This window comes from Lactuca sativa, chromosome 4, assembly GCF_002870075.4.
Source record: "Lactuca sativa cultivar Salinas chromosome 4, Lsat_Salinas_v11, whole genome shotgun sequence".
Lineage (NCBI taxonomy): Eukaryota > Viridiplantae > Streptophyta > Magnoliopsida > Asterales > Asteraceae > Lactuca > Lactuca sativa.
In genome coordinates this window covers 129292333-129319031 of record NC_056626.2, presented here as the reverse complement: position 1 = coordinate 129319031, position 26699 = coordinate 129292333, and the positions used below count along the sequence as shown (strand labels likewise).

The following is a 26699-nucleotide window of genomic DNA, read 5'->3' as shown; positions in this document are numbered from 1 at the left end:
ATATAACCTAATAAAGAGTTTTACATAATAATATTACAAAAAAGATTGTTTTAAATATCCTAACACACCAAGTAGATATTTTGAAATAGACAGAAAGTATGATTTAGAAAAATGAAATTCAATTACAATAGTAACATATAAATAAAAATATATTGATATTTCTTAGAGCTAGCTTTTTTAGTAAAAGATTTAAATGCCGATATACTACATACATATAATAAACAAAAGAAATAGTAGCATATAACAAAAGCACCCATATATAAATATAAATTCCTAATATATTTGTTAATGTTCAATGTTCAAACAAGAGCCTAGCTGTCCTTTGGATCCGCAGATTCTGGGTCTTCTTTCACTATAACCTTCCTTTTAGACATTTTTATAACACTAAAAAAACCCACCCCACCCCCCACTTAACCCACAACACAACTCCACAGACCACAAAGACAAATGATTTGGTTTTTCTCAAATTGTTCCTCCCTAGGCTCATCCCCTTCCTTCCTTCCTCTGCCTTTCATCGGAATCTGTAACTAAATTTAGCATTTTTGTAATGCCTGTCTTTCAACCTCTTTTACTTCTACTCTTCTTGATTTTGGTACCTTCTTGTTTCTCACTCAACTCTCAAGGTCAATCTCTTCTTTCATGGAGGAATACCTTAAAAGGCCCCAATTTGCAGGCCTTAAATAACTGGGATTCCACCAATGAAACCCCTTGTGGGTGGTTTGGTATCACTTGTGATACTAACAAAAATGTCGTTGAATTGAGTTTGAGTTATGTGGACTTACTTGGAACGATTCCTTCTGATTTCAACTCGTTGTTGACTTTGAAGAGGCTTGTGTTATCGGGAACGAATCTCACTGGTTCGATTCCGAAAGCAATTGGGTCGTTACAGGATCTGAGTTACTTGGATTTGAGTGACAATGGGTTGACTGGTGAAATTCCGAAAGAGCTTTGTGATCTTGAGAAGCTTGTGGAGCTTTACATCAACACGAACAGGCTTGAAGGTTCAATTCCTGCTGAAATTAGGAACCTTAAGAACCTGGTTGTGTTGACTTGTTATGATAATCAGTTAGGTGGAAGCATTCCGAGTTCCATTGGAGACCTGAAAAAGCTCCAGGTGATAAGAGCTGGTGGAAACAAGAACATTGAAGGGCCTTTGCCGGAAGAAATTGGGAATTGTACTAGTTTAGTGATGTTGGGTGTTGCAGAAACGAGCTTATCAGGTTTTCTACCTTCGAGAATTGGTAATCTGAAGAAGCTCCAGACACTTGCCATTTACACTACCTTACTTTCCGGCCAAATTCCGGCAGAGCTTGGTGATTGCACCGATCTCCAGAACATTTACTTGTATGAGAATTCTCTTTCTGGTTCAGTCCCGAGCACATTGGGCAATCTGAAAAACCTCAAGAATCTGTTGCTGTGGCAGAACAATTTGGTTGGAAGTATTCCACCCGAGCTTGGAAACTGTCTGCAACTTGTTCTGATTGACATTTCCATGAATTTGTTGACCGGAGTCATTCCGGTGACATTTGGGAACTTGACTTCGTTGCAGGAACTTCAGTTGAGTGTGAATCAGATCTCTGGTTCGATACCGAGTCAGCTTGGGAATTGCAAAAGTCTCACTCATATTGAACTCGACAACAATCAGATTACCGGCACTATTCCTTCAGAAATCGGAAACTTTGAAAACCTTACTCTGTTGTTCTTATGGCAGAATCATCTCGAAGGTGCAATACCTAGTTCCATATCGTCTTGTCAGAATCTCGAAGCAATTGATTTCTCGCAGAATTCATTGACTGGTCCGATTCCGAAAGGTTTGTTCAATTTGCAGAATCTGAACAAGTTGTTATTGTTAGGAAACGATTTGTCCGGCCAAATACCTCCGGAGATCGGGAACTGCTCGTCGTTGATTCGGTTTCGTGCCAACAATAATCACCTGATTGGATCCATTCCGCCGGAGATTGGCAAGTTGAAGAATTTGAATTTCCTTGATCTCGGATCCAATAGGCTGACCGGAGTTATTCCAACGTCGATATCTGGTTGCCAGAACTTGACGTTTCTAGACTTGCATTCCAATTCAATCTCCGGGAGCTTACCAGCGAGTATAAACGACATTGTATCTCTCCAGTTCGTTGACGTCTCTGAAAATCAAATCGACGGCACGTTGAGTTCTAATCTCGGATCACTGACTTCACTCAACAAGCTTGTGCTCAGTAAGAACCGATTGTCCGGACCAATTCCATCGGAAATAGGTTCATGCATGAACCTTCAACTGCTTGATCTGAGCAGCAACGAGTTTTCCGGCGAGATTCCACCAACGTTAGGCAAACTTCCAGCGTTGGAGATCGCTCTCAATCTCAGCTGTAACAAATTCTCCGGAAACATACCGGCTGAGTTTTCCGCCTTAGATAAACTAGGAGTTCTAGATCTATCTTACAACCAGTTTTCTGGTGATCTTCAAAATCTCGTCGACCTTGAAAATCTCGTGGCTCTTAATATCTCTCACAACGATTTCAAAGGTCACGTGCCGGACACTCCCTTCTTCTCCAAACTACCACTCAGTGTCTTATCCAACAACCCTTCATTGTGTTTCGCCGGCAACGAGTGCAGCGCCGACAAAGACGGCGCCTCCAGGCGCAGCAAGGGTGCAAGGGTGGCAATGGTGGTGCTGATAGGCATCGCATGTGTTCTCCTCCTATCTGCGTTCTACATCATACTCGCCGGAAAAATTCGTTCTCGAGAGCATGGTATGGGTGATGCTGACGTGGAAATGGGTCCACCATGGGAGATCACTTTATACCAAAAACTTGACTTATCAATCGCCGACATGGCAAAATACCTAACACCTGACAATGTGGTGGGCCGAGGTCGCACCGGCGTTGTGTATCGAGCAAATATCCCGTCGGGGTTTCCCATCGCTGTAAAACGATTCCAGTTATCGGAAAATTACTCCGCCGCCGCGTTCTCCTCAGAAATTGCTACTCTTGCCCGAATCCGCCACCGGAATATTGTCCGTTTGTTGGGTTGGGCCGCGAACGGGAAAAACAAACTGTTGCTTTACGACTTTTTGCCTAATGGAACTCTAGGCACCTTGTTACATGAAGGCGGCGTCGAGGTTGTGGAGTGGGAAACGCGGTTCAAGATAGCTTTGGGGGTGGCGGAAGGCTTAGCATACTTGCACCACGACTGTGTGCCGCCTATAATCCACCGCGATGTCAAGGTGGAGAACATATTGCTGGGTGATCGGAATGACGCTTGTCTGGCGGACTTCGGGCTAGCAAGATTGGTGGAAGAAGACAATGCCTCGTATTCTGTGAAACCTCAATTCGCTGGCTCCTACGGCTACATGGCCCCAGGTAAACCCTAATTACCAAAAATTCCAACCATTAATTCCCATTTGACAGTCTGGTATAACTAAATCAATAGGGTAGTTAATAGTTACTAGTATATAATTTATATAACGTTTACAAAATAATTGGGAAATTGAGGGAAAATAAAAAAGGGTGTTGTTATGTACACTCCATCTTAATAGTCTATTATAGACACACTAGTGTTATATCCGTCCGATGGACAGGTTGAACGATATAAAAATGACATTGTACCCTTGACAATAAACTTTTTGTGATAACCGAATTCAATCCAAAATAAAATTAAAAGGGAAACAGTCTTATCATGAATTCTTTAAAAAAACAAAATACTCAAAAAAAACATTATATATATAATGTCCAAAAGAATGTCTTAAAATATATTAAACTAAGTTACACAGTTTGAAAGCATCTTTCAATTTCATTGTCTATATAGTTATACAGTTTGGTTTTGACCTTACACAATATTGTTTAGGTAAATAAAAAAACTTATAATATTTTTGAATATATGCTAAGGTTGGAGGTTTTGAAGGATTAAACTAATTGGTCAAGATTTATTCCTATGTTAATCAATCTATGAATTATAACCTTAAACGTGTAAATTATAATTAATGGTATATTAAGGAAGTAATAATCAAAATAAATATATAGAAAAAGCTACCATTTATGTTCATAACAGAAATTTATGGACTTGAAATATGGTTACTACTAACTTTATGTGGTTTACTCTATTAATTTTATGTGATTTACTCTATTGTTGGAATAGATAGCTATTTTGAAATGTTAAATGGATGATTGTAATTATGTGATATTAATTTTAAATAATTGCCAAAAATATAGCAAATACATCCCTCAATAAACGAAATTCGAATTAAAAGATGTTGAAATAACGTCAACGAATGATTAAAATTTATGGATACTTTGAATTGAAAAATAACTGTAACTATTAATTAAATAAATATTTTGAAATGATGCAAGGGTATACAAGGAATTTCACTTTGATGAAAAATGGGATATGAAATGGGCACCTGGCAAATAAAAAGTTTTGTTTTGTTTATTAAGACAGAGATGCTCTAATACTATTATAGTCTAAATTTCATAATCATAATTAATGATTTCTACTAAAAAAAAGTATTTTTCTCTTTCATTCTTTTTTTTTCTTTTATTATTATTATTATTATTATTATTATTATTATTATTATTATTATTATTATTGTTTGAAGCCATGTCAAGTTTACGGAATTGATACATTATTCAAATTAATTACAATATATATATATATATATATATATATATATATATATATATATATATATATATATATATATATATATATATATATATATATATGTATAAAAGAAGGTTAGGGACTTTTAAAAATTTATAAAAGGCATTCCAAACCAATAATGTCCGTGCTAATATAAATATTATTATAAAAATATATTCAAAGTTAATCCTTTCAGATTTTTTGTTTTATATAATTTTAAATATAATATAACAAAAATATGGTATGTTGTTTTTGTATGCACTGAATGAGTTTTTTTTACGTGCCTACGTAATTTTTATTTTTTGAAAAGGAAAAAAATGAGTTTAAAAAAAAGGAAATGAAAAAACTAACTTACTTGAAACAAACAATACAAAGTAAATTTTTTTTTTTTCTATTTTTTCTTCGCTGTAGATAGTATGACCCCAAAAAAGTTATCATTTTTTGTGATCATAAAATGTCTTTTTCTTTTGCTACTGACGTGGAGATTTTTTTATTACACTCCCATTTAGATTATGTACATATAAAAATATTTTTGAAAAAAAAAATAAAGAGATAAAAGAATCCCTTTAACAAAGATGGAAAAGGCCCCACATAAAATAAATGAGAGGTGGCGCGTGTGTCGCAAGTGAGACTGAAATTTGTTGGAATTTGGGTTTTACAACTTTTATAGCCTATATTTAGACTGGAGTTTGCATTTATTAAAACAGGTGGAGTGTAAAAATACAAAATACGGCAAATTAGAAAAATATAGTTAGATTTTATATAACCATTATTTTTTGGTGTTGCTAATAAGACAAGACACTCTTAAATGTATTTTATTCTAAAAGTTTAAAAAGAACACGTTGATATGTTTTATCGTGTTTGTATTATTAGTATAATATTGATGTTATACAGTCTAATAGTAAATGATTTTTATATTTTGGAGTTTCTGTTTTTATAAGAGTTTTGTTTGGATAAGAAAGGTTTGGTCTCCACATAAATCTTAAATGTATAAATAATTGTCTGTGTTGCAGAATATGCAAGCATGTTGAAGATTACTGAAAAGAGTGATGTTTTTAGCTATGGCGTTGTGTTATTAGAGATCATAACCGGAAAAAAACCGGTTGACGAGTCGTTTTCGGAAGGTCAACATGTTATCCAATGGGTTCGTGATCACCTCAAAAGCAAGAAAGATCCGGTAAACATTATAGACAAAAAACTACATGGAAATCCTGACTCTCAAATACAGGAAATGTTACAAGCCCTAGGAATTGCGCTCTTGTGTACAAGCAACCGTTCTGAAGACCGACCAACAATGAAAGATGTAGTTGCATTATTGCGGGAAATCAGACATGAGCCAACAATAACACATAAAGAGACCAATAAGCCACGACAAGATTCAAGTGTTTCGAGCTTGTATTCGTCATCTTCGGTAACCCCGGCTCAGTTGTTGATTCAGGGTTCATCGAATTGCTCCCTTGCTTACTCGTCTTAATACCGATTCTATGAAAATTGCAACAATAATTTTTAGGGTTAGATGGTATATTAGCTAGCATTGTAAAAATGTTGAAAAGAAGTGTGCCTGTCTTTCTCTCCCCTCAATCTTTTAAATTATTTAGAAATTAAATATATTAGAAGTCGGGAAAGGGATTGGGGGCCATTCCTCAATTGAATTCTTTGGTTATTCTAAACATGAATACAAATCCCCTTCTATTAGAATTTAATTATTGTTGTAGATAAGTAGATATTTTCGTGGATTGATGCAACTTGAAAGAACAAATATCGCAATCAAACTATATAATGTTTTTTTGAGTGGTTTATAATCTTCCATCTATTATGGTTTTTGGTATTTATGAAAACAAGATTTGCCGACAATAGACGAAATTTAATCAATAACCTTGGTGAAGAAGAATCTTTATGTCATCAATTCAGTTTGCATAGTTTCTCGATACAAAAATTTTCTCATTTTGTAATCATCAGTCTTAGATTTTTACTTTAATTTCTTAAATTATTTTCTAGTTAAAATATATAATTTTGAGTCATAAGAAAAAAATATTTTGAACTCTTTAAATATTGACTAGACGTTTACCCGCACCAAGCGATGGGTGCAAATAATTTTAATACGACGGTTAGTTTCCATTAGTTGCGAGTTAGTTCCTTGTGGCATTTTTGCAGATTGTTTTGTATCATATAGTTGGAGAATGTGACGGTTGGTAAGTTTATCTATATTTTTGAGTATGATAGCCTAATGAAAATAAAAACTATAAATTTACAAACATAATTGTTAAATATATAAAATAATAATATATTTAAAATTGTATTTAGCATAGTACCCAATGATTACTATAAGGCAAAATAAAAATTATGTAATAATTAAACCCACAATAGAGGTTCAAATGATGCATAAAGGCAAAACATAACTTTTGATCAATAAATATCATGTTAGGCTAAAGAGAGTGATAACACTCTTAGAACCTTGCCACATCAACTTTTTGATTGTCACATCATTTTTCTCTATTTAACACTTAAACTTAGCATTTGGTAGCGAGTTGTAACACGTTTAGCACTTTATTTTTTTCTTTTTCTTTTTCAAATGTAATTAAATTACTTTATTTCAATACACAAACATTTTTTATGTACAAATATTAAACAAATTTTATTCTTTTAAACCACAAACAATTAATATAATATAAATTGATGCAAGGGCAAAACAATAATTTGGTAGAATAAATCTATGGCTGGACTACAAGAGAGTCTCATCTGGAAGGTTGCTCGATCATGATCCTGAGGGGAGCTTAAATCCCTATTTCACAATCAAAGGAAAACACCAACCGTGTTGCAAAAATTAAACATCAACTGTGACATTTCATCAAGCATCTCTGTATGTTTTTAAGGTCGAAAACATTATTGTCATCTCCATAACAAACAAAGTGATAGGATTATTTCAAGGCATTTAACAAGCCTCAAAACAACATGAATTAATCAGAATAAAATCAAACCTAAAACCAACAGCTTATAGTGTGACCTGTTCTAAAATTCGTGAATCAGTGTGATCCCATTTGCTTCCATATAAAAAGCAGCGGAATCTAGGTCAAACTTGGTGTTCTGGACAGGGTAGAAGTGCAACCTCAGCCAATCATAATTAGAAACAATGATGTGAGAGATTTGTGAAATATTGACATAGGTATTTGAAATATTGACATAGGTATTATTCCCTAAATCAGATTCAAAAACCCTACCTCTTCCAGTTCAACTCGTTTAGCTTCCCCATAATTAATCAAGAAATTGTCGACATGATGAGTATTTGAAGAACAAATCACAAACCGGGGATGAAGAGAAATATACTACAAGAAAAATAGCCTTTTACGACGCGCAAACCACGACACTCATTGATTTATGTTACGCAATGGAGAGTGACGTTAAAAAAGTGTCATCTCTTCAAAAAAATTTAAAGATTTAGGTTACGCATTATTGTGTGCCCTTAAATTAGCGTCATACGAGAAAAAATTAAAAACACGGAGGGCGCTGTATCTTAAATGGCGTCCTCTATGAGTGTCGCTTTATAATTTTAATGAAAAACGCGTTTAGTAGATAGGGGGAAAATGAAATCCCTAAAATTTTGAACACCCGCCTTATTTTTTGTCCTCCAATTTTGTTTCCTTCTTGCCCTAATTACGATCCTTTCTTCCCCCTCCATGGATTCGACTGCCGCCTTGCCTAGTTATCGACACTCCTTCCTTCGTTCCGCACTTGCCTTCTTCGCCTGACAATATCTCAAGAAGTACAACTACGAAAGCGTACAAGTCGGACTTATGTGTCGGAACTCCGGTAGACTGAAATTCAGGAAACATGTAGCCTCGTGTGCCCTAGAATTTCACGAATCTTGAATTTGGCTTACTGGAATCTCGTTCCAAGCTGCTATCGGTTTCGCCACAGAGTTCTGCCGTTCCAAAATCGCATATTTTCGCATTGAGTGACTATGATTGGGTTACAATTATGCTTGAGCCGACGATTGGGTTACAATTATGCTTGAAAGTGTGAAGAATTTACATGCTCCATCTACTTCTATCCTAGAGCCGACGATTTAGGGCCTTACAGCTTCTCATCCCACATAGCGCCGGCGATTTAGGGCCTTACAAGCCATAGCTCGGATTGAACTAAGGTATGCTTTACTGAGCATGATTTGTCATGATTTTTTGTTCTGCTTACAAGCCCTAGGTCCGATTTCAAGAAATATCTCATTCTATTCAATGAAGCAGGTCTGATTCTTCTCTTCTGGTTGCACTAAGGTATGTCGTGCTTACCGTTATTCATCTAGTCTCTTCTTCTTCTTCTTCTTCTTCTTCTTCTTCTTCTTCTTCTTCTTCCCTGATATCTTAATTTTTCGTGTAACACCTACCATTTCTTCACTTTTGGAACGCGTATAATTTCTTCACTTATTCTTCTTCTTCTTCTTCTTCCCTGACTCGAATTACTTTATCACGCCATTTGTGTTGATGGGTGCAGTGCTAGCTTTTTTCCTAATCTATTTCCAAGTGAACTGGTCACTAGCTTGTGTGGTGGTTGTGGCGGAATCAAAATGGGGGTTTCAGCCATACTCAAGCAAAACATATAGACATCATTACCACTTGGCCAATTGTCATGGCCCTCCACTCGCTGGTTCTAAACCCTGAAGACACGACCACCACCACCACCATTACTAAACCAATAGAAGAACTTTCAACAATGGTGAAACCTGATCAGGCCTTATACCTGATAACATTAAAGGTCTTTTTACATCCCCACCCGCTAATTTCTTTGAGTTAATTATATAAATGTTTTTCATGGTGATTTTGTCATTCTTTTCAGTTTGAAGAGGTTGTTTATAAAGTCAAAATTGAAGGTTCAAGAGTCAGATCTACCACATGTTGGATAAAGTGATCTTGCTCTCTAAAGGCTCATAGATTTACTATGGTTCTACTTCCACATCTTTGGACTATTTTTCTTCAATTGGATTTTCCATGTCTATTACAGTCAAACCGACTGACCTTTTTCTTGATCTTACTAATGGTAAATCAATAATTTGAAATGATATTATTTGTATGTGATTTTTTATCGTTATTAACCACAAAAAAGTTTTTAAATCTCACAGGAAGGAATTGCACCTGATTCAATGCATGATTATGAGCAAGGTGAAAACACGGACGATGAGAAGAAATCAATAAGGCAACAACTCATCAGTTGTTATGAAACAAGACTAAAAACTGATGTATGTGATTTGGACGTTGGCAATTACAATCCTGGAAAAGAAACTTTACCAAGTAAGTATTGTAAAAATAATAATAATAATAATAAATAATAATAATAAATTGATGCATATGTTTTTTTGGAATGTAAGGGTAAAATGGTAGAAAAGAAAAGAAAATAACATTATGTATTGAACACTTTGTGTGTATAAACTAACTCTCTTTGAAAGTAGGAAACTGTGTGGAATCAGAGCAATGGTGTACAAGTAAGTATTTGTAAAAATAATAATAATAATAATAATAATAATAATAATAATAATAATAAATCCCAGCTTGATGAATGATGATCGAGGTTAGTGGATTCTACTCCACAAATTAGGTTCTTGCTTTTATCAACTTACCTCTTTATAACTGTTGTTAACCTTGCGATCCATTGACCATCTAATTTGAAAAAATCTACTTTTCTAATGGGACTTATTTTTTTTAATGGTGGCAGGAAGCCAGGAGAAATCAAGGTGGCAAAGCAAGCCATGCTTCATGGAGAAATTAAGATGATCTTAATGAATATTTTTGGTAAGTACTCTCTTAATTTTATAAAACTTGCATTCATGCTGAAACAATTATGTTTTTCCCATGGATAGCAGTCAGGAGATGTCAAGATCACGTTTTAGTGTGGAGCTTGATGTTGCAAATGCAGTAGGGTATAATATCATGAGACATGCATGCAGTTTTTTATATTGGGCAACCAACAGCTCCCATCATACAACAGAGGGTATAATATCATGAGACATGTATGTGTTTCTTGGTCATGAAACAACAGCTGCAAAACAACAGCTCCCATCATACAACAGAGGGTATAATATCTGCAGGGGCGTAGCATGATCGTCTTGAACGAACTTGCTGATGTGGCGTAGGCTGACAGAAAACATCAAGTCAAACAGAAGTGAGTCATAACATAATGCAAAATTATATATATATATATATATATATATATATATATATATATATATATATATATATATATATATATATATATATATATATATACTTGCAATTTTGGGCGTAGTGCCTCTAAAGGTCCTTTGCTCTTTTGTGACCCCTGTTGTAAAAAAGACAAGAATAACATGAAGCATCAAAACTTTATTAAAATAGATCAAGAGTTTAAAAAAAATCATTTTAAGTACCTTTCCTAGTGCCCAATCTGCAGAATCAAAGAAAGCACGATCATGATCCTGTATGATTGGGGAACAAATTAGTTGTTACTATTCTTCTTCCATAATTAGACAAAAAAAAGAATGAAAATTGAATTACCTTTGAGATTAAAGGGGTTTTTCTTGGTAGTAATCCACCATATTTTTTCTTGATTACAGCTTCCTGCAAACAATGAACTTTGTGAAATTTCAATTTTAAAGATTATATAGTAAAGACTATTCAACCACAATTTTAAAGATCAAATAAGCACATGATTTAAGACTTTTAACTAAATCCCTTGTAATGGTGATAAAGGGCAAATAAGTAAATTAGGATAATATCTACAAAAGAAAGGAAGTACCTCTTGGGCTTGTGTGGGCATGGGATTGTCCTCTGCTTTTTCTAAATCCTTTGGGATTTCTTGTGAAGATGAGTCATTGTTTATTTCAACTTTTTGATCATTATCCACAAGATTAAGGTCTTTGGAACCCACATTTGTCTCGGACATTTTGCATGTATTTACAGAAAAACCTGCTAATAACACAAGAGTGGGATAATTTTCATAATGATACAGTTTTTCAAACTTTTCATGGAAAAACATTTAGTCCCATATATCGATGATAGGCTTAATTGTCATCTTATAAAACTAAGTTTACTGTTTTCTATCTCACTTAATAACCTTCTTTATTTTATCATACTCTAAAATGAACGAAAGCATTCATGTTATCTTTTCTCATAAATGAACTAGGCATACAAGTGATGGATTGGAAAAAAAATTGTTACCTGCTGTAGATGGTCTTCTTATGGTTTATTTATTTATGATATAATGGGGATGATTATGATAGGAGCGGGGTCTTCTTGGACATCTGGAGTGAGACGAAGCAACATAATTAAAAGGCACTACTAGATAAAAAGGAGATACAAGGTAGCTAATGTGTATCTTTGAAAAGCTTCTTGAAGTTGATTTCCTTATATTAGTTATTTTCATATTTACTTTTTTGATAAACACTATTTTTTAGCCGTACTTAAAATTTTTGAATGAAAGCCCAACACTTAGCAATTACCCTTTTAATCTTTATCTATCACTGTTTTTTTTTTTTATTTATTTTTATTTTGGTCTTTCATCAGGTACCCTTTTAATATTTATATATCACTGTATGGGTTTTTTTTGTTCTTCAATTGCATACTGGAAAATTTGATTTGATTACTCAATAGTTCCAGTTGAGAATCAGGTTCATATGTAATCCATGTTAAAATTTTGATTTCTTATTATAATTCTTTCTTTTATTTAGTCGTATAATCTTCCCTTAATTTTCCACTTACGAGAAAAAGACGAAGATAAGTTATGCACTCCAACTGCCTGACAATATGTCTGAAAGAAGAGCCAACTCACTGCCATTATTTCTATGTGTCAATATCAGACTACTCAAGCAACTTATGAGTATAAAAACACATTATTTTAGTTGATTAATTTTAGCTATTTTCATTTCAGGCTTTTCGCATACCCTTAGGAGCTGTTGGATGTTACAGTTGCCAAATTTACCCCTGTGAATACAGATGGTGAATCTGGTGAACCAACGTACATTATATCAGATCGATCAGTTGAAAGTAAGCGAACTTTATATACTTCTTTGATAGTAACTTTTTGTGTAAAAAGCTTGTCATCAAGAAGTTGCAACTCTGATAATCAAATTCACGACAAAAATGAGAGAAGATAGGAACAACTTTTGATTCTAATTTGTACTACACATTAAGAAAATGCTAATTTCCATGACACACACAAAAACAAAAACAAGTAGTTCCCATCTTCTCTAAGAGGAGTCATCTACTTTTGGAATTTTAGATTAATGAATTTGTATTTTTTGTAAAGTATTAAATTAAGGATAATTTAAATAATTTGATGAGGGATTAATTACACTTACAGGAAGAACTGGAGGGACTTACTTCTAATTACCCTAATCGCTTCAAAGTTTACTATGTATTGAATCCGGTAGGTATTATTCTTAGTAACAAAAAGCCTATGATAAACAAATAAATGATAGTAGGTTGCTGTTTGTTGCATTGAATTAAACCTAATATTTTTTGGGTTTATTATAAAATATAAATTAAAATAAAGGGCCTGGTTTTGTATTTGTGAAGCCACCGGAAGGATGGACAAGTGGCGTTGGGTTTGTATGAAAAAAAATGATCCAAGACCATTTACCTGCACCTTCATCTGATATCAAGGTATCTTATTCTAATTCAACTCCTTTCATTCAAACATGTTTTGAAATATTTATTCAACAGTGGTAAAAAAGGCTAAAATACGTATTATGTGTTTGTTGTGTGAACAGATTTTACGATGTGGGCCACCACCAATGAACAAGGCAATGGCTGCTCATCTTGAAGCTTTGGGACATGAATCAGATATGCTATTCCAATTTTAAATTCAAAACCTCCTATTCATAATTTGAGATTTGAGATTCTGTTTGTTGTATTTGGGATTTTGTTAGCCAGAAGCGTGATGTTAGTTATGTGATGAATTCAAACTAATCTTATTTGTAAGTAAGTTTATTTATTTGTTTTGGACTTGAGCTTAAAATATTCTAAATTACATTTTACAGGAGTACGCATGTTGCCAGCTGGAAGCGGTATGGGTGTTATGTGTGGGATGACTAGAGGCATCAAGATGGCAAGACCCCCCTCTTCCTCCATCATGAATTCCACCACTGGTTTGTTGACTTCCAGTACACCAACACCAACACCTGCTCAAGGAAACTCCATGTTGAGATCACATGAGGCTATGCATATGATTCGAGTGAGTTTCAGTTTATGTTATCTTTCACTTTACGTTTTATTATTTTTCACTTTTGAATTTGCATTTGAGTTTAAGTTTGCATTCGTGTTTCAGTTTCCTTCTTTCAGCAACCTTCCAAAATCCCTTCAGCCAAATAAAGAACAACAAGAAGCTTTACGCCCTTGGTTTATGAAGTGTTTTGGTAGGATAGGATTGTGTAAGGAATTGAATCGTTCATTCCCCACAAACAAGTTCTGCAAGGTAAACTACCAAGTTTAAATGAGTCATTTTCTGTTGTCTATTTGTGGTTTTAAACTTAAACTGTTGAGCATTCTTGTTTTTATGAGTAGTTTCATATTATGTTATGTACTTGTTAATCTTGAATCCTATTCTGCAATTATTATATGTGTTAATTAAATGCTTTTGTACATTTGTAGATACCTCCCTGGACCAGATGACATGTCAGTTTTGGACATTGCATACACAATCTACACAAAGTTTGAAGAATGTCGAAGTGTAATGTCCTCAATATATAAGGTATTTACTTCTCATTTGGATCGAAGTTACATTGGAAATCGTATTCAATCATGGATCTTCCAAGTGTAGCTGTAGGTATATGTTTTTCTTAATGAATAATGTAATCATATGTATGAATATGAAATAAAGTTTGTTATTTAGTATGTAATAATCATGTATAGGGAGAAAACAACATCTATTGATTTGTTTTATCTTTTCATGGATCGATTATTTGTATGATATTAAATTTTATGCAATGGATTGTATTTTTTGTATATAGTATTTTATTTTTTGTTATGAGACATTAAATGCAAATTTAATTTGAAAATTAGTAAATCTATAAATAATATTTTTTTTAAACATTTAAAATTATGATACGCAAAAATGTGTGTCATCTTTATTTATGACATGGCCTTTCTTGACAGGGGCTTCCTTGATACACATTGCGTGTCATAAACACGCGCGTCGTAAGGTTACGACGCGCGAATGCGTGTCGTCTTCTTTTATGACAGGGCCTTCCTTGATACGCATTGCGTGTCATAACCGCGCGTCGTAAATGCGCGTCATAAATGCGCGTCGTAAATGCGCGTCGTCTCTCTTTATGACAGGGCCTTCCTTGACACGCATTTGCGCGTCGTCTGAGCGTTTTACGACGCGCAATGAGCGTCGTAAAAGGCCTTTTGTCTAGTAGTGATACAAAATGATTTTTTTGAATGGATCATTGTTTGTGATGTTAACAAACGAAGGTTAGTTACATGAAGGGGGAAGCCAAGATTGGGAATAACTTTCGGACACTACAGAGGGAGGAGAAATCCCCAACCACCTAAAACCTTTCTCTCTCTTCTCGTTACTCTGTTGGCGAATCTAGGATGGAGCGCCCCTTGGCGTATGCCAGGGGGCGGTGTTTGGCAAGGGTGGCGAGTCTCCTAGAGAAACCCACTCCGTTCAACCTTAACGACAACTAACTATTGGTCAATAAATATCATGATGATCAATAACATAACTATATGGTTTGCCAAAAAAAGGCAATAAATGGTCAAACAATGTATAAAAGCAAAACATAATTATTGGTCAGTAAGTATCATATTGCTGACAATTATTCGTTTGGTCCTTATGATTTCATTTTGTGGAATGGTTGGTCATTCAAACATAATTCTTTTTTCAAATGACCAATATGCCCTTAGATTAAATCTGTAATATATGATATATCTCCAAGGACCATTTCTACAACGCTCAGCATCTATAATAACTACTGTTATACACATGTTTATGGATTGTTTTGTATTGTTTTTAATATTATTTTCTTCAAAACACATATAGGCAATGAAGTGAAAATAATTCTCCTGAAAAATGCCAAAACCAAACAAAAATTAAAGATGAATTTAATGTAAAGTTTGATTATAAATAAAAAACAATCAACTATTTCACAGCATAAATATTTTTCGATTATTGATTACTTGTATGAATAGATAATATAAATTATTATACATCAATTTTGTTATTGCCATTTATAAAATATTAGAATTTTTTATTCAGATAATTTTTTTTTCATGTTAAACTTTTATGCATAAATTTCTATTATATTATAATATATTAATTTAAAAAATATCATTGTTAATTATCGTAAGTGACATTGTTAGTTATTATAGATTTATTATATTAATTTGTAGTAATTGTCCCATATGTATAAATTTTGACAAAAGTCTATATAAATTTAAATATTTTTTACCAAATTGATTAATAAATGAAGAAAGTAAAATATATCACCATCAAGTTCACAAAAACTATGATACGGTTAAACTCTCGATTAAAAATATAGCAAAAAAGTAAAAATAAACTTAAGCTTATAAACCATTGATTTTTCCAACAAAATAAATAAACATACACCAAAGGTCTTTAATGCGAAGATGAATATGTAACAAAGAAAACATATCAAGGTCTACCAAATATTACCTGAGGTATGCCTCGTCAAAGATGGATAGTTTGTTGTATACCTGTAATGAAAATCTAGATCACATAATCTTCGTTAAATTAGTTGTATCAATTGATAAATTAAGAAAAATGTGGTAATGGAAAAGAAGGTGTTTGCCTTATTTTAACTGTAGTGTGCTCTAATTCCAAGCCTTTAAGATGATGATCCAAACCATGATATACACTACAAGAATCCTTTTTGTTCACCTTTTGGGCAGATCTTCCTTATGAGTTCACTATTTCATAAGAAATATTGAATCTTTCTTTACACATGCCTAAATGGCATTGCATCCTCTGGCTGAATGCTTGTTGTCTCATACCTATGACTTTTCAGAATGTATTAATAAAAGATTATACGGTTCTAAAACAAATAGGCCCACTATCAACACTCAATTAGAAAGTGATTGTTTAAGAAGTATCTGTCAACAATTCTTGATTTTCCATATTATCCAATAATAACAACACTCCATAGGCTATGAATATTAAACAAAAACTTTAAAACTACCAAAATTTGAAACAGAAAAAACAAAATGAGAAATTGAAATATAAAGAGAGGATGAGGAGGACCAAGAAAACTGAATTAAGAGCTCTCCATTGATAATCATTTTGATTCATTTGACCTGCACAATACAATGTAAACTGAGTTAAGAGCAAATATGTGATTTATAACTTGAATGAGAGAGAATGCCAATAATACCAAACAAGCTCGTAGTGGTGGTGAAGTAACACCACACATACACACATATATGTATGATTCTGAAAATTAGAACACAACCATACACACCACACACACATAGAATTATGATTCTGAAAATCATAACGTATAGGTATAATATGTGTAGAACCTGCTAGATTCGTAATTGCATTGACGAAGCATGAGCTAATGAAACGCCCTTTCCTCCACCAGACATGCCCTATATTAAAACCAATTTTGCCAAGTTTTCCTTCACCATATCCAAATCTGAAAAACTCAATTATCACATAGTTTAATTTATCCATCAAACAAAATTGCGGGTTTACGGAACAACAAAATCATTAAATCATTAAATCATGAAATCCGAATTGCACATTCCCACTAAAAGAAGAGAGAGGGAGAAAGAAAATCACCCGATGTTGCTGTGGTTGGCACTTGGTAGATTAGTTAGGGACTTATAAGCAACCATGAATGATGTATATGATTATATAATATGACGATTAACAACATGAGAAGTGGCCGGGTGCACCCCTAACCAACCTTAACTTAAAATCAATTGAATATATCAACAATTAGACATATGATTTTACAAACAACCAAATGCTTAGTGAAAAAAATCAAGATTCAAGAAAGGTGAAGTAATTATCGATTTACTTGATTGGAGTGTATGACATTGGCGTTGATAGGGATGGCGGGATAGGGTTAGGGTTTCTCGTCTTGACAGAAGGTAGAAGCGACAGACGGGGCGGTGAAGGGCGGTGGCAGAAATTGTGGACTTCCACGAGGTCGATCATCAAGTTGAGAGGGAAGAACAGGGTGGCCGGTGACATACTTTTGGGTTGTGACGACGACGTCATGAGGATGGTGGTAACAGAAGCCTACTGAAGATTCAACAGAGAGAGAAGAGTTTTGGGAGAAACGATGGTATGTAGATGATATTAGGGTTTTACACGTTTAGACTTTAGACATAGGGGCGTTTAGATATAGGGAGAAGGTATGTTGTTTTTTTTTTTTTTTTTTTTTTTTTTTTTTTTTTTTTTTATTTATTTATGATTAATAGATTTGTACATAATGTTATAATAGATGTACCTCTTAATTTTCAAGAAATAGGCAATATATTTAATAATATAGTAAAGATAGGGATATTATGTGTATTTCTCTATTTATGTATATAATACATGCTATTTTTATGGACGTGAATTAAATAGTTGATAAATTTTGCAAACACAGATTTTATAAATTTGAATACATTATTACTATCATAAAACCAACTATCTTGTCATTGCTTTCATACGTATTCCTGCCACCTCTTGTTGCATGGCCGATTGGCCGTCATTGGCCATCTTAATAATTATTAAAGTCACCTTTAAAACTAACATCACGCTGCTTTTTTTTTTTTTTTTTTAAATAGTGACCAATATATTAGCACAAAACAATTTTTTTTTTTTAAATAGTGACCAATATATTAGCACAAAACAATTTACCTTAATAGAGAAGATCGAGTAATTACAAGAAATAGTCTAAAATAACGAAGGAGCTCGGAACATGTCAAACAATAAAATTACATTTAGACCTACATTTAATCAAATTGAAAGTATTTAGTATCATATGTAGTGTAGGGGTGAGCAAAACCGTACCACAACTAAAATTAACCGTATAAGCCGCAACCGCAATAAAAACCGATGGTAAGGTTCACTGTTTTTTCAAAAACCACAAATTTATGATGTGGTGCGGTTATTAGTTTTCAAAAACCCAACAAACCCCGCACTGCACCGCATATATTATATAATTTTTTTTTATTAATGATTAATATATTAAATATTAAAAATAAGACAAGTTTCATGGATGAAAGAATGATAAAATTCTAGAAGACAAAAATGTTGGTTTTTTCATATGTTTAACTTTGAAAAATGGTGAAATTTGACAATTTTAAGATATTTATTGTTAATTACTAGTGATTTAAAGTTTTTAAGATATTAATTGTTTGTAATTTAAGTTAATTGTTTTATACCTTATGGTTTTTTATTATTACAAGTAATATGTTTAAACTCTTAAAACTATTTGAACTCTAAAGTGCGGTTAAAAACCATACAAAATAACCGCACCAAATCCATGCGGTTAATAACCGAAAAACACAAAAACAAAACCACGCCGCAAAAATAACCACACCAAGCGGTTTTGAAAATGGATTAACCGCATTGCGGTTAGTGGTGAAGTTTTGGCCAATAACCGCACCGTGCTCACCCCTAGTAAGGATAGTGGCCCGCTTATTGTCCTTGAAAACAATTGTGTTACGCTTCTTCTAGATCATCCAGAGCATGGTATAAACCAAAGACAATCACAGTTTCTTAATATATTTACTCTCAACATTCAATTTGAACATGTCGATCAAGTCTTTACAAGAATAAGGAAACCTTGTAAAAATAGAAGATTCAGTCATCAACCATCACCATTAGATCACTACAAAAAGATGGAAATGAGAAGAAAATGTGATCAATATCCTCCTTCACCTCACGACAGAAAGGACATAAAGAAAAGCCACACCAATCCCCCATTTAGTAAGGTTCAAGGAAGTCGGAATTATATTTTTAAGTAAAGTTCACATAAAACAATTTATTTTAGGTGGATCCATTTAATCCAATTGAACAACTCCAAGTTCCTTATACATGATATATTGTCAAGAGGCCTCTATTATCGTATATTGAAAAATCATCTCCACCATCATCTTCCTAACTTCCCCTGTCCCGTCCAGTAGCAAACCGAAAAATAGCCACTTGATTCATTATGCTCATGAATTGATCAGATTCCCAACCCATTCTTGACTGCCCCACCCAGTCCCATACCAATAGTAATGCATAACCCGCCCATTTCCTCCACTAAACAATTCTTCATTTTCTCAATAACGTACATGTTAGGACAAAACTCTTTTAACTATATCACCACACTAATAGTTTTTCCAGAAGAAGGTTTTATCTTCTTCTTTTCACCACCCTCTTAAAAAGACTAGCAAATCAGATACTCCTATCATCAAACTTATCTCAAATCTGGGTGATGCTAGAACAAACACCCTTTATAGATTTTTTAGCAATTACATGTCCATTAATATGATTAATATTATGAATTAATTTTATATACAAAAATAAATCTTACTTGTTTTTTAACATCTCCCACCATTCGATAAAAAATATCAAGTTAGTAGAATGAAGACATCCAACACCGATGCCTCCCATATGCTTTGGTTTAGTTTCGACCTCCCAAGACACCTGGTTAATCTTCTTCTTGTCCCCATCACCTCCCCATAAGAATCGTTAAGAAATACCATCAAGCACATTAATCACTTTTTTAGGAGCTCTAAAGAGAGAATAAAAGGTACAAAGAAAAGGTTATCTAGAGTGAGGCGACCACCACAAAAAAGACATTTCTCCTTCCACTTAGATAATTTATTCTGAATCTTATGTGACATCCTCTAATTTTCAGAACCAATTAAAACTTTTTCTTTAAATTGTCAATTTTATTTTGTCATTATCGCGAAAAATCCCAATATATTTGTCATTTTGAGTACACGTGAGTGTCTCAATTTAATAAAACCCTAAGGATGTCATAATCAATACATATACATAAGTTAGAATGTAAAGACCTAATGGTCCTGAACTCTATTGCAGACTGTCTCTTAATCACTCAACATCCTAATCAAGTTCCAATAGATTAATCTTTTCCACTGTCTTTATATCGACAGATTCCTTATTACAAAATCTTCAATTCTCGTTTAGATCATTTTGACTAACGAGCAACCGATCTAAAATTCGATTTCTACGCAACACCGTTACACTGAAATATTAAAAAAAATCATAACTTCCTCTTACAAAGTCAGATTTTAGCGTTCTTTATATGCACCCTCTAGGTTTTACCGACTTTTTTTTTTATATTATTTAGGCTAATAAGCAACCTATCTCCAATTCACTATTTATGATACATTTTTTGTTCATGAAACTTCAGAAGTCTATAACTTTTGTATATGAAGTTGAATTTGAGTGTACTTTATATGTACAAGATTCAGATCGCAACTCCTACATTTTCCGTCAAGATTAATCGTCTTAAACGGTGACCTCCACTAACTACCACTCTCCTCCTCCTCTCATCCCTAACCGGTGACCTCCACTAACACTCATACGTTGTCGTTGCTTTTTCTCTTTAACTAAGCCATGTTTGACTATAAATAGATTTTGAATATTCTTGAATTTAGGTGTGCCAATGCTCAGTCAATGACAGGTTGGACAACTTCAACAAATGGCAACTTCTCCACTCCCAAGTTTTTTTTTTAAATTCCCTCTTCTTCTGCAGTATTTCGCCCACTGTGTTACGGCACTCAATTTTGAAATCCAGCTTCCCCAATCTCGGCACTTATCTCTCGATCCTTCTCCTATAAGTTGCGTCTCACCTCCCTTATAATCCCCCGTTCTCCAAAAACCCTACACTTCACCACCACCACCGCTCCATCAACAACTTCCTTGAAACCCCATCATCCCTAAATAAGCGCTACAAGTACGTTCCAAATTTTATTGAAATCCGAACTTTGGATTCATTCAAATTGGAGAACCAAAAGATACCCACTTGATTGACAAATTATAGCGTATCATCCATTTTATTCAGGTTAGACCCAATCGGCTTTACTTCAGGTAAGACCTTCATCCATTTGATTCAAGTTAGGTTAACCATTAACCGTTCCTTCTGTCTTTCTACTCGAATTCAATAACATTTTCATATGCAGGCTGCCATAGTCAAGTACCAACTCAACTACACTCTTATTTTTCTCAATTTTAAGGTTTGAAGAATGCTCTCTCTTATTTGTAACTTGGTCACTCTCAATTTTACGGTTTGCCACCACCATCCTCTCCCACCCCCGCTTACACCACCACTCACAAACACTATTAACTATCTGACTCATTAAAAACCATAACCCCTCAAATACTTGGATATTCTTCTTCATCATTTCAAAATTTTCTTTATATTGTTTTGGTTTGGTTGCATTTTTGATGAAAAACAAGTTCGACTTCAAGCAGACTGATGATTATAAAGAAGAAACAAATTCGGGTGTATTTGTATGTATCTGTCTCTATCTCCAGAACTATCATACACATATAATTTTTTGGTAACAGATTTGGGTGTATTTTTATCTATGTGTGTGTATTTATATCTATTTGTATGGATCTATGTGACATATGAGTAGTAAGTTTATAATCACTTTTTGTTTATTGGTTTTTTTATTTGTATTATGTGGTGATACAGGGTCTTCATTGTTAATCTTGGTGTCTTAATATGTGGTTTTACTCCAAAAGACTAAATCTAGATACATATCCTGTAAGGTATTCACGTTTCTTTAGTTATTATCATCATCTACAAAATGAAAAATAAACCCTTCACATAAAACAGTTAGATATCTTTATTTTTTTATAACTTACTTTAAAGGGATGTAACGACTTTCATGTTGGTGATCTTTTGTAGTGTTCACAATTCAAAAGTTTTACCCCTATAAAGAAAAAGCTTTGCAACCCTAAGTAAGTTGTTGTGTCTTCTCTTTAATCTATACACATCTAATTTCTCTAATTAAAACACTTATATGTTATCTTAAAAACCAATGCTCTAGGCTAAAAAAATTTATGATGTATGTGAGGTGAGGGAAGGATGCTGATGTATCCGTGGAGGCAGATGAAGTCCAAGTGTACAAACTTTTCCTTATCAATGAATAAAAATTATATAGTTGTTATTGTGTTGTTTATAAGGGTTTCGTCTGTTGATAGTATTATATAGGAACATTGCAAAAGCTACCAAAGGCCAAACTATTTGATTTGTTTCATAGATGATATTTGATATCTTTCATTGTACGTTTATGTGCTTGCCATTGCATAAAATGTTAGTTGATTTATTTTTTTATTTCTGTTGGGATCATAAGGGTTTAGAATAATGGTCCGTCAACAATATGGAGCTATTAACGGAAAAAATCCTTTCTTTATATAATTTCTCACTAAACCATATGTTTTCTAATAGCATCAATGAGGAAGAATATGGTAAAGACATCAAGGGTGAGATTAATTAGCAATGTTGTCAAGCTCTAACATGATTGGTTGTAGGCATTCTTTCCAGCCTCTAATAATTTTTCTATTGCAAGGTAAAATTTTAAAAATACGGGTTGATAAAGTAGTCAGTTTTTAAACTCTCCATTGAATTTGAGTATTTGAAATCTTATTGTAGGAGGGTATATGCTCATAGAAAAGAGACAGATAACATATTTAATTTTTATATTGTTAAATGCAAAGAATAGCAGTGTACTTTTTTGTCTGTTTTCTATAACATCTCACTTTTTTTTAACAGAATTTTGCAATTAATAATGTGAAGAGAAAATTGGATAATGTTGCACCACTTTAGTCCTAACTTTGATGTATCTGCGTATCGGTACACTATAATTCTATTTTTCCCTCAATTTTCAGCCAACTAAAGATTTTTTTGGAACATGTAATTTGATTTTAAAAACTTTATAGTAAATGACATTGCAACATAGTTTACTTAACTCCTCAACTTTATTCCTATTTTGTAGGTTAAGCTGATGATTTCTTTTGGGCTGATTCTGTTAGGGGCTATTCTTTTGGGCAGAATCAAAATTCATTCCATCACTTTCTATCATATTGTTTTTATAAGGCATTTTAACTGTTTGGAAATGGCAGAAAGCATTCAATATAAAAGTGAACCTATACGATGGTCTAAACTTTAGGTATTTTTATTTGTATTTAGAAATTAACATCCAACATAAATTTCTATCTCTTCTTTGCGTTTGAAGTGCTTTTTTTATCTATATCTCATGGAAATTATCAATGTTTTTCCTTTAATTTTCTAGAAAATGAATGAACAAGGTAAATTCTTTTAATTTGTATTGGAATTTTTGAAATTGCAGGTTTTGGGTACTACCAGGGTATTATAAAAATAACATGGTATAATAGATGAAAAATGTTAGTTTTAGTTAATTTTAAATCAAGAAAACTATTTCCATGAATCAAAATAAAGATCTATAAGATAAAAACATGCATCTTTACCATGTATGATACACATATCTTGAGTTTACGTCAAGGAATATTTTTGCAATTTGTAAAATAAAAATGGTCTTACGTCCAAATGATAAGGTAGCGATTGTGTTCATGCAAGTGCGTTCAGGTAGTAACTTGATTACTATACATTTGAAACAAAACTTAATCCATGAATTTATAATCTGCCTTTTGTTTGTAAAGATAAAGTGAATATCTTTATCAAAGACAAAGATTACTCAATCTTTGTGGTTAAATAAATACTAAGCAACTATGAACATAAATGTGATATTGCCAGGACCGGTTTAAATGTATTTTAGATCCGAGACATAATATAAAAATAAAGGTCCTTTTGAATAAAAAAAATACTCATTAAACAAGACATTTAATATAAAAAAAATACATCTTAACCAAGTAAGTGAAAATAATTTTAGATTTATTAAAAAAATATCATCGTTTAAAACAGATTTTTAATTTAAAACAGAGATAAAAATTGTGTAAGAATCGAAACTTGATGTAAAAGTATATTATTAATAAATCATATTAACTATTAAAAAAACAATATTAAGATTATGATATCATAAATTAAAGAAAGAGATAATGTTTAATAGGGAATTTCAATTTTACAGCTTAAATATAACTTAAATATAAGTTAGCTTAAAGTCATTTCAAAACTAATATTTGAAAAAACTATTCATACCCGTCGATTGGCACTGGTAATGGCTATTATATATATATATATATATATATATATATATATATATGTGATTGTCAAATTTGTAAGCACTTTGCTAAATATAAAAGTTATAAATAAAACATAAAATAAGACAGAATTTCATAATTGGTTCTTACGATTTGCAAAATATTGTATTTTGAGAACTTCTATGAAAAACGTCAGGTGGTCTCTATAGTATCAGAAATTGCATGAATGTTTCTTTTGATGTTAACTTTAACTTTTGAGTTGTTTTTTTTTTAAATAACAAAAATGTCTTTGGACCAAATCTGAAAATTGTGTACCTCAAGGATCAATTAAAAAATTTGTAACTATATATATATATATATATATATATATATATATATATATATATATATATATATATATATATATATATATATATATATATATATATATATATATATATATATATATATATATATATATATAGACACACACTTTAATTTTCAATTTTTGGTTTTATTTTTCAACGGTTTGATAATGTTTTTACCGTCTTGACATTTTCTTTTCTATTTTTCTATAGTTTTAGATATTTATAGTTTTTCTAATGTTTTTATTTATTTATATTCAAATAAATGAATTTAAATTTGATAAATCATGTCGAAATCTTTTTTTCCTTAATTTTTCTTATTTGTGAACCAAATCAGTAATGTTTTTTTTTTTTTTTTTTTTTTTTTTTTTTAAATTTGATGTCGTTATGGTTAATGTTTTTTACTTGGATGATTCAACAAATAACCGAAGTTGTTATTTTTATTTATTTAAAATAATAATTATATTAAAGTTTATATTGAATCATATGTCCTAAAAATGTTTTTTTACTTGGATGATTCAAAAAATAACCGAAGTTGTTATTTTTATTTATTTAAAATAATAATTATGTTAAGGTTTATATTGAATCATGTGTTCTAAAATTTTCCATTGTTAGCAATTTTAAGTTTGTAGTAATCCTTATAATTATTTAACATTTTTTATTTCTTACTAAATTGGTTTTCAATTATTTGGTTCTTAATCCAATTTGGTCCGGATTTAAATATGTACCATTGGAAAATATAATTGAACATATCGTAGAGTCTTTTTCTTATCTCCTTTTTTATTCTTTATTATATTCTATTACCACATTAAAAAATATTATATTGAATTTGAAATATTGATATAGAAATATGATTTAATTTGCAATGCACATTTTAATTTTTAACTAGTTTTCCTATTTTAATAATTATAAATCGCAAATAAGATATATTGAAACATTAATTCTTAATAAAAAAAGTGTTTGATTTTTGAACATCAATTTGTCGTAACATAAATATAATAGCAACTAAATAACAAAAAAGTATATAATAAAACATAGTTGGACGGAAATTTAAGATAAATATAACTTTTTTGTTTATTTGATTCAAAATAAAAAAATAGAAAAACATAAATTACCAAAATAAAAAATACATAACAAAAAAATGTTCAAACACCAAAATTGAAATATACTATGATATATTCATGTATTTTACTCTTTTGAAAAGATAAAAAAAAAATCATCAAATTGATGAAAAAAACAAAAAATTGAAGAATACGAAAGATTTAAAAAATAAAAAAACTTTGGCAAAATAAGAAAATAAATTTAAAAAAATCAAAAAGTAGAAAATATATGAATATATTAGAGTATGTTGTTATGAAAACTTTTAAACACGTAATTCAATATAAACTTTAACCTAATTATTGTTGTAAATTAATAAAAATAACAACCTCGATTATTCAGTGGAGCATCCAAATAAAAAAAAATATATACGAACCTTAACAACAAAAAGTGAAAAAGAAAACATTATTAGTTCAAATTCACAAATAAGAAAATTTAGAGAAAAGTAGATTGGACATGTTTTATTGAATTTACATTAATTTACTTGAATAAAAATAAATA

The 26699-nt window shown here is 32.0% G+C and overlaps 1 protein-coding gene and 2 long non-coding RNA genes across 3 annotated transcripts; 2 read left to right on the top strand and 1 right to left on the bottom strand.

Moving 5' to 3' along the window:
* The first annotated feature begins 307 nt into the window (after positions 1 to 307).
* On the top strand, positions 308 to 6332 carry LOC111907016 (LRR receptor-like serine/threonine-protein kinase RGI3). Its single transcript, XM_023902806.3, has 2 exons — positions 308 to 3353; positions 5643 to 6332. The coding sequence occupies exons 1-2, from the start codon at positions 548 to 550 to the stop codon at positions 6101 to 6103; spliced, it is 3267 nt and encodes a 1088-aa protein (XP_023758574.1). The 5' UTR covers positions 308 to 547; the 3' UTR covers positions 6104 to 6332.
* A 4549-nt stretch (positions 6333 to 10881) lies between these two features.
* On the bottom strand, positions 10882 to 11215 carry LOC128133867 (uncharacterized). The gene is made up of 3 exons (XR_008232178.1): positions 11145 to 11215; positions 11018 to 11065; positions 10882 to 10932 (listed from the first exon to the last, which is right to left on the bottom strand). It is a non-coding gene; the product is annotated as an uncharacterized LOC128133867 (long non-coding RNA).
* A 9720-nt stretch (positions 11216 to 20935) lies between these two features.
* LOC111907015 (uncharacterized) lies at positions 20936 to 23776 on the top strand. Its single transcript, XR_002855403.3, has 3 exons — positions 20936 to 22344; positions 22484 to 22536; positions 22626 to 23776. It is a non-coding gene; the product is annotated as an uncharacterized LOC111907015 (long non-coding RNA).
* The last annotated feature ends 2923 nt before the right edge of the window (positions 23777 to 26699 follow it).

Coding starts and splice junctions, on each gene's coding strand:
- LOC111907016 (XM_023902806.3), top strand. CDS start 548: ATGCCTGTCTTTCAACCTCTTTTACTTCTACTCTTCTTGATTTTGGTA. Junction 3,354..5,642: donor CTACGGCTACATGGCCCCAG/GTAAACCCTAAT, acceptor TCTGTGTTGCAG/AATATGCAAGCATGTTGAAG.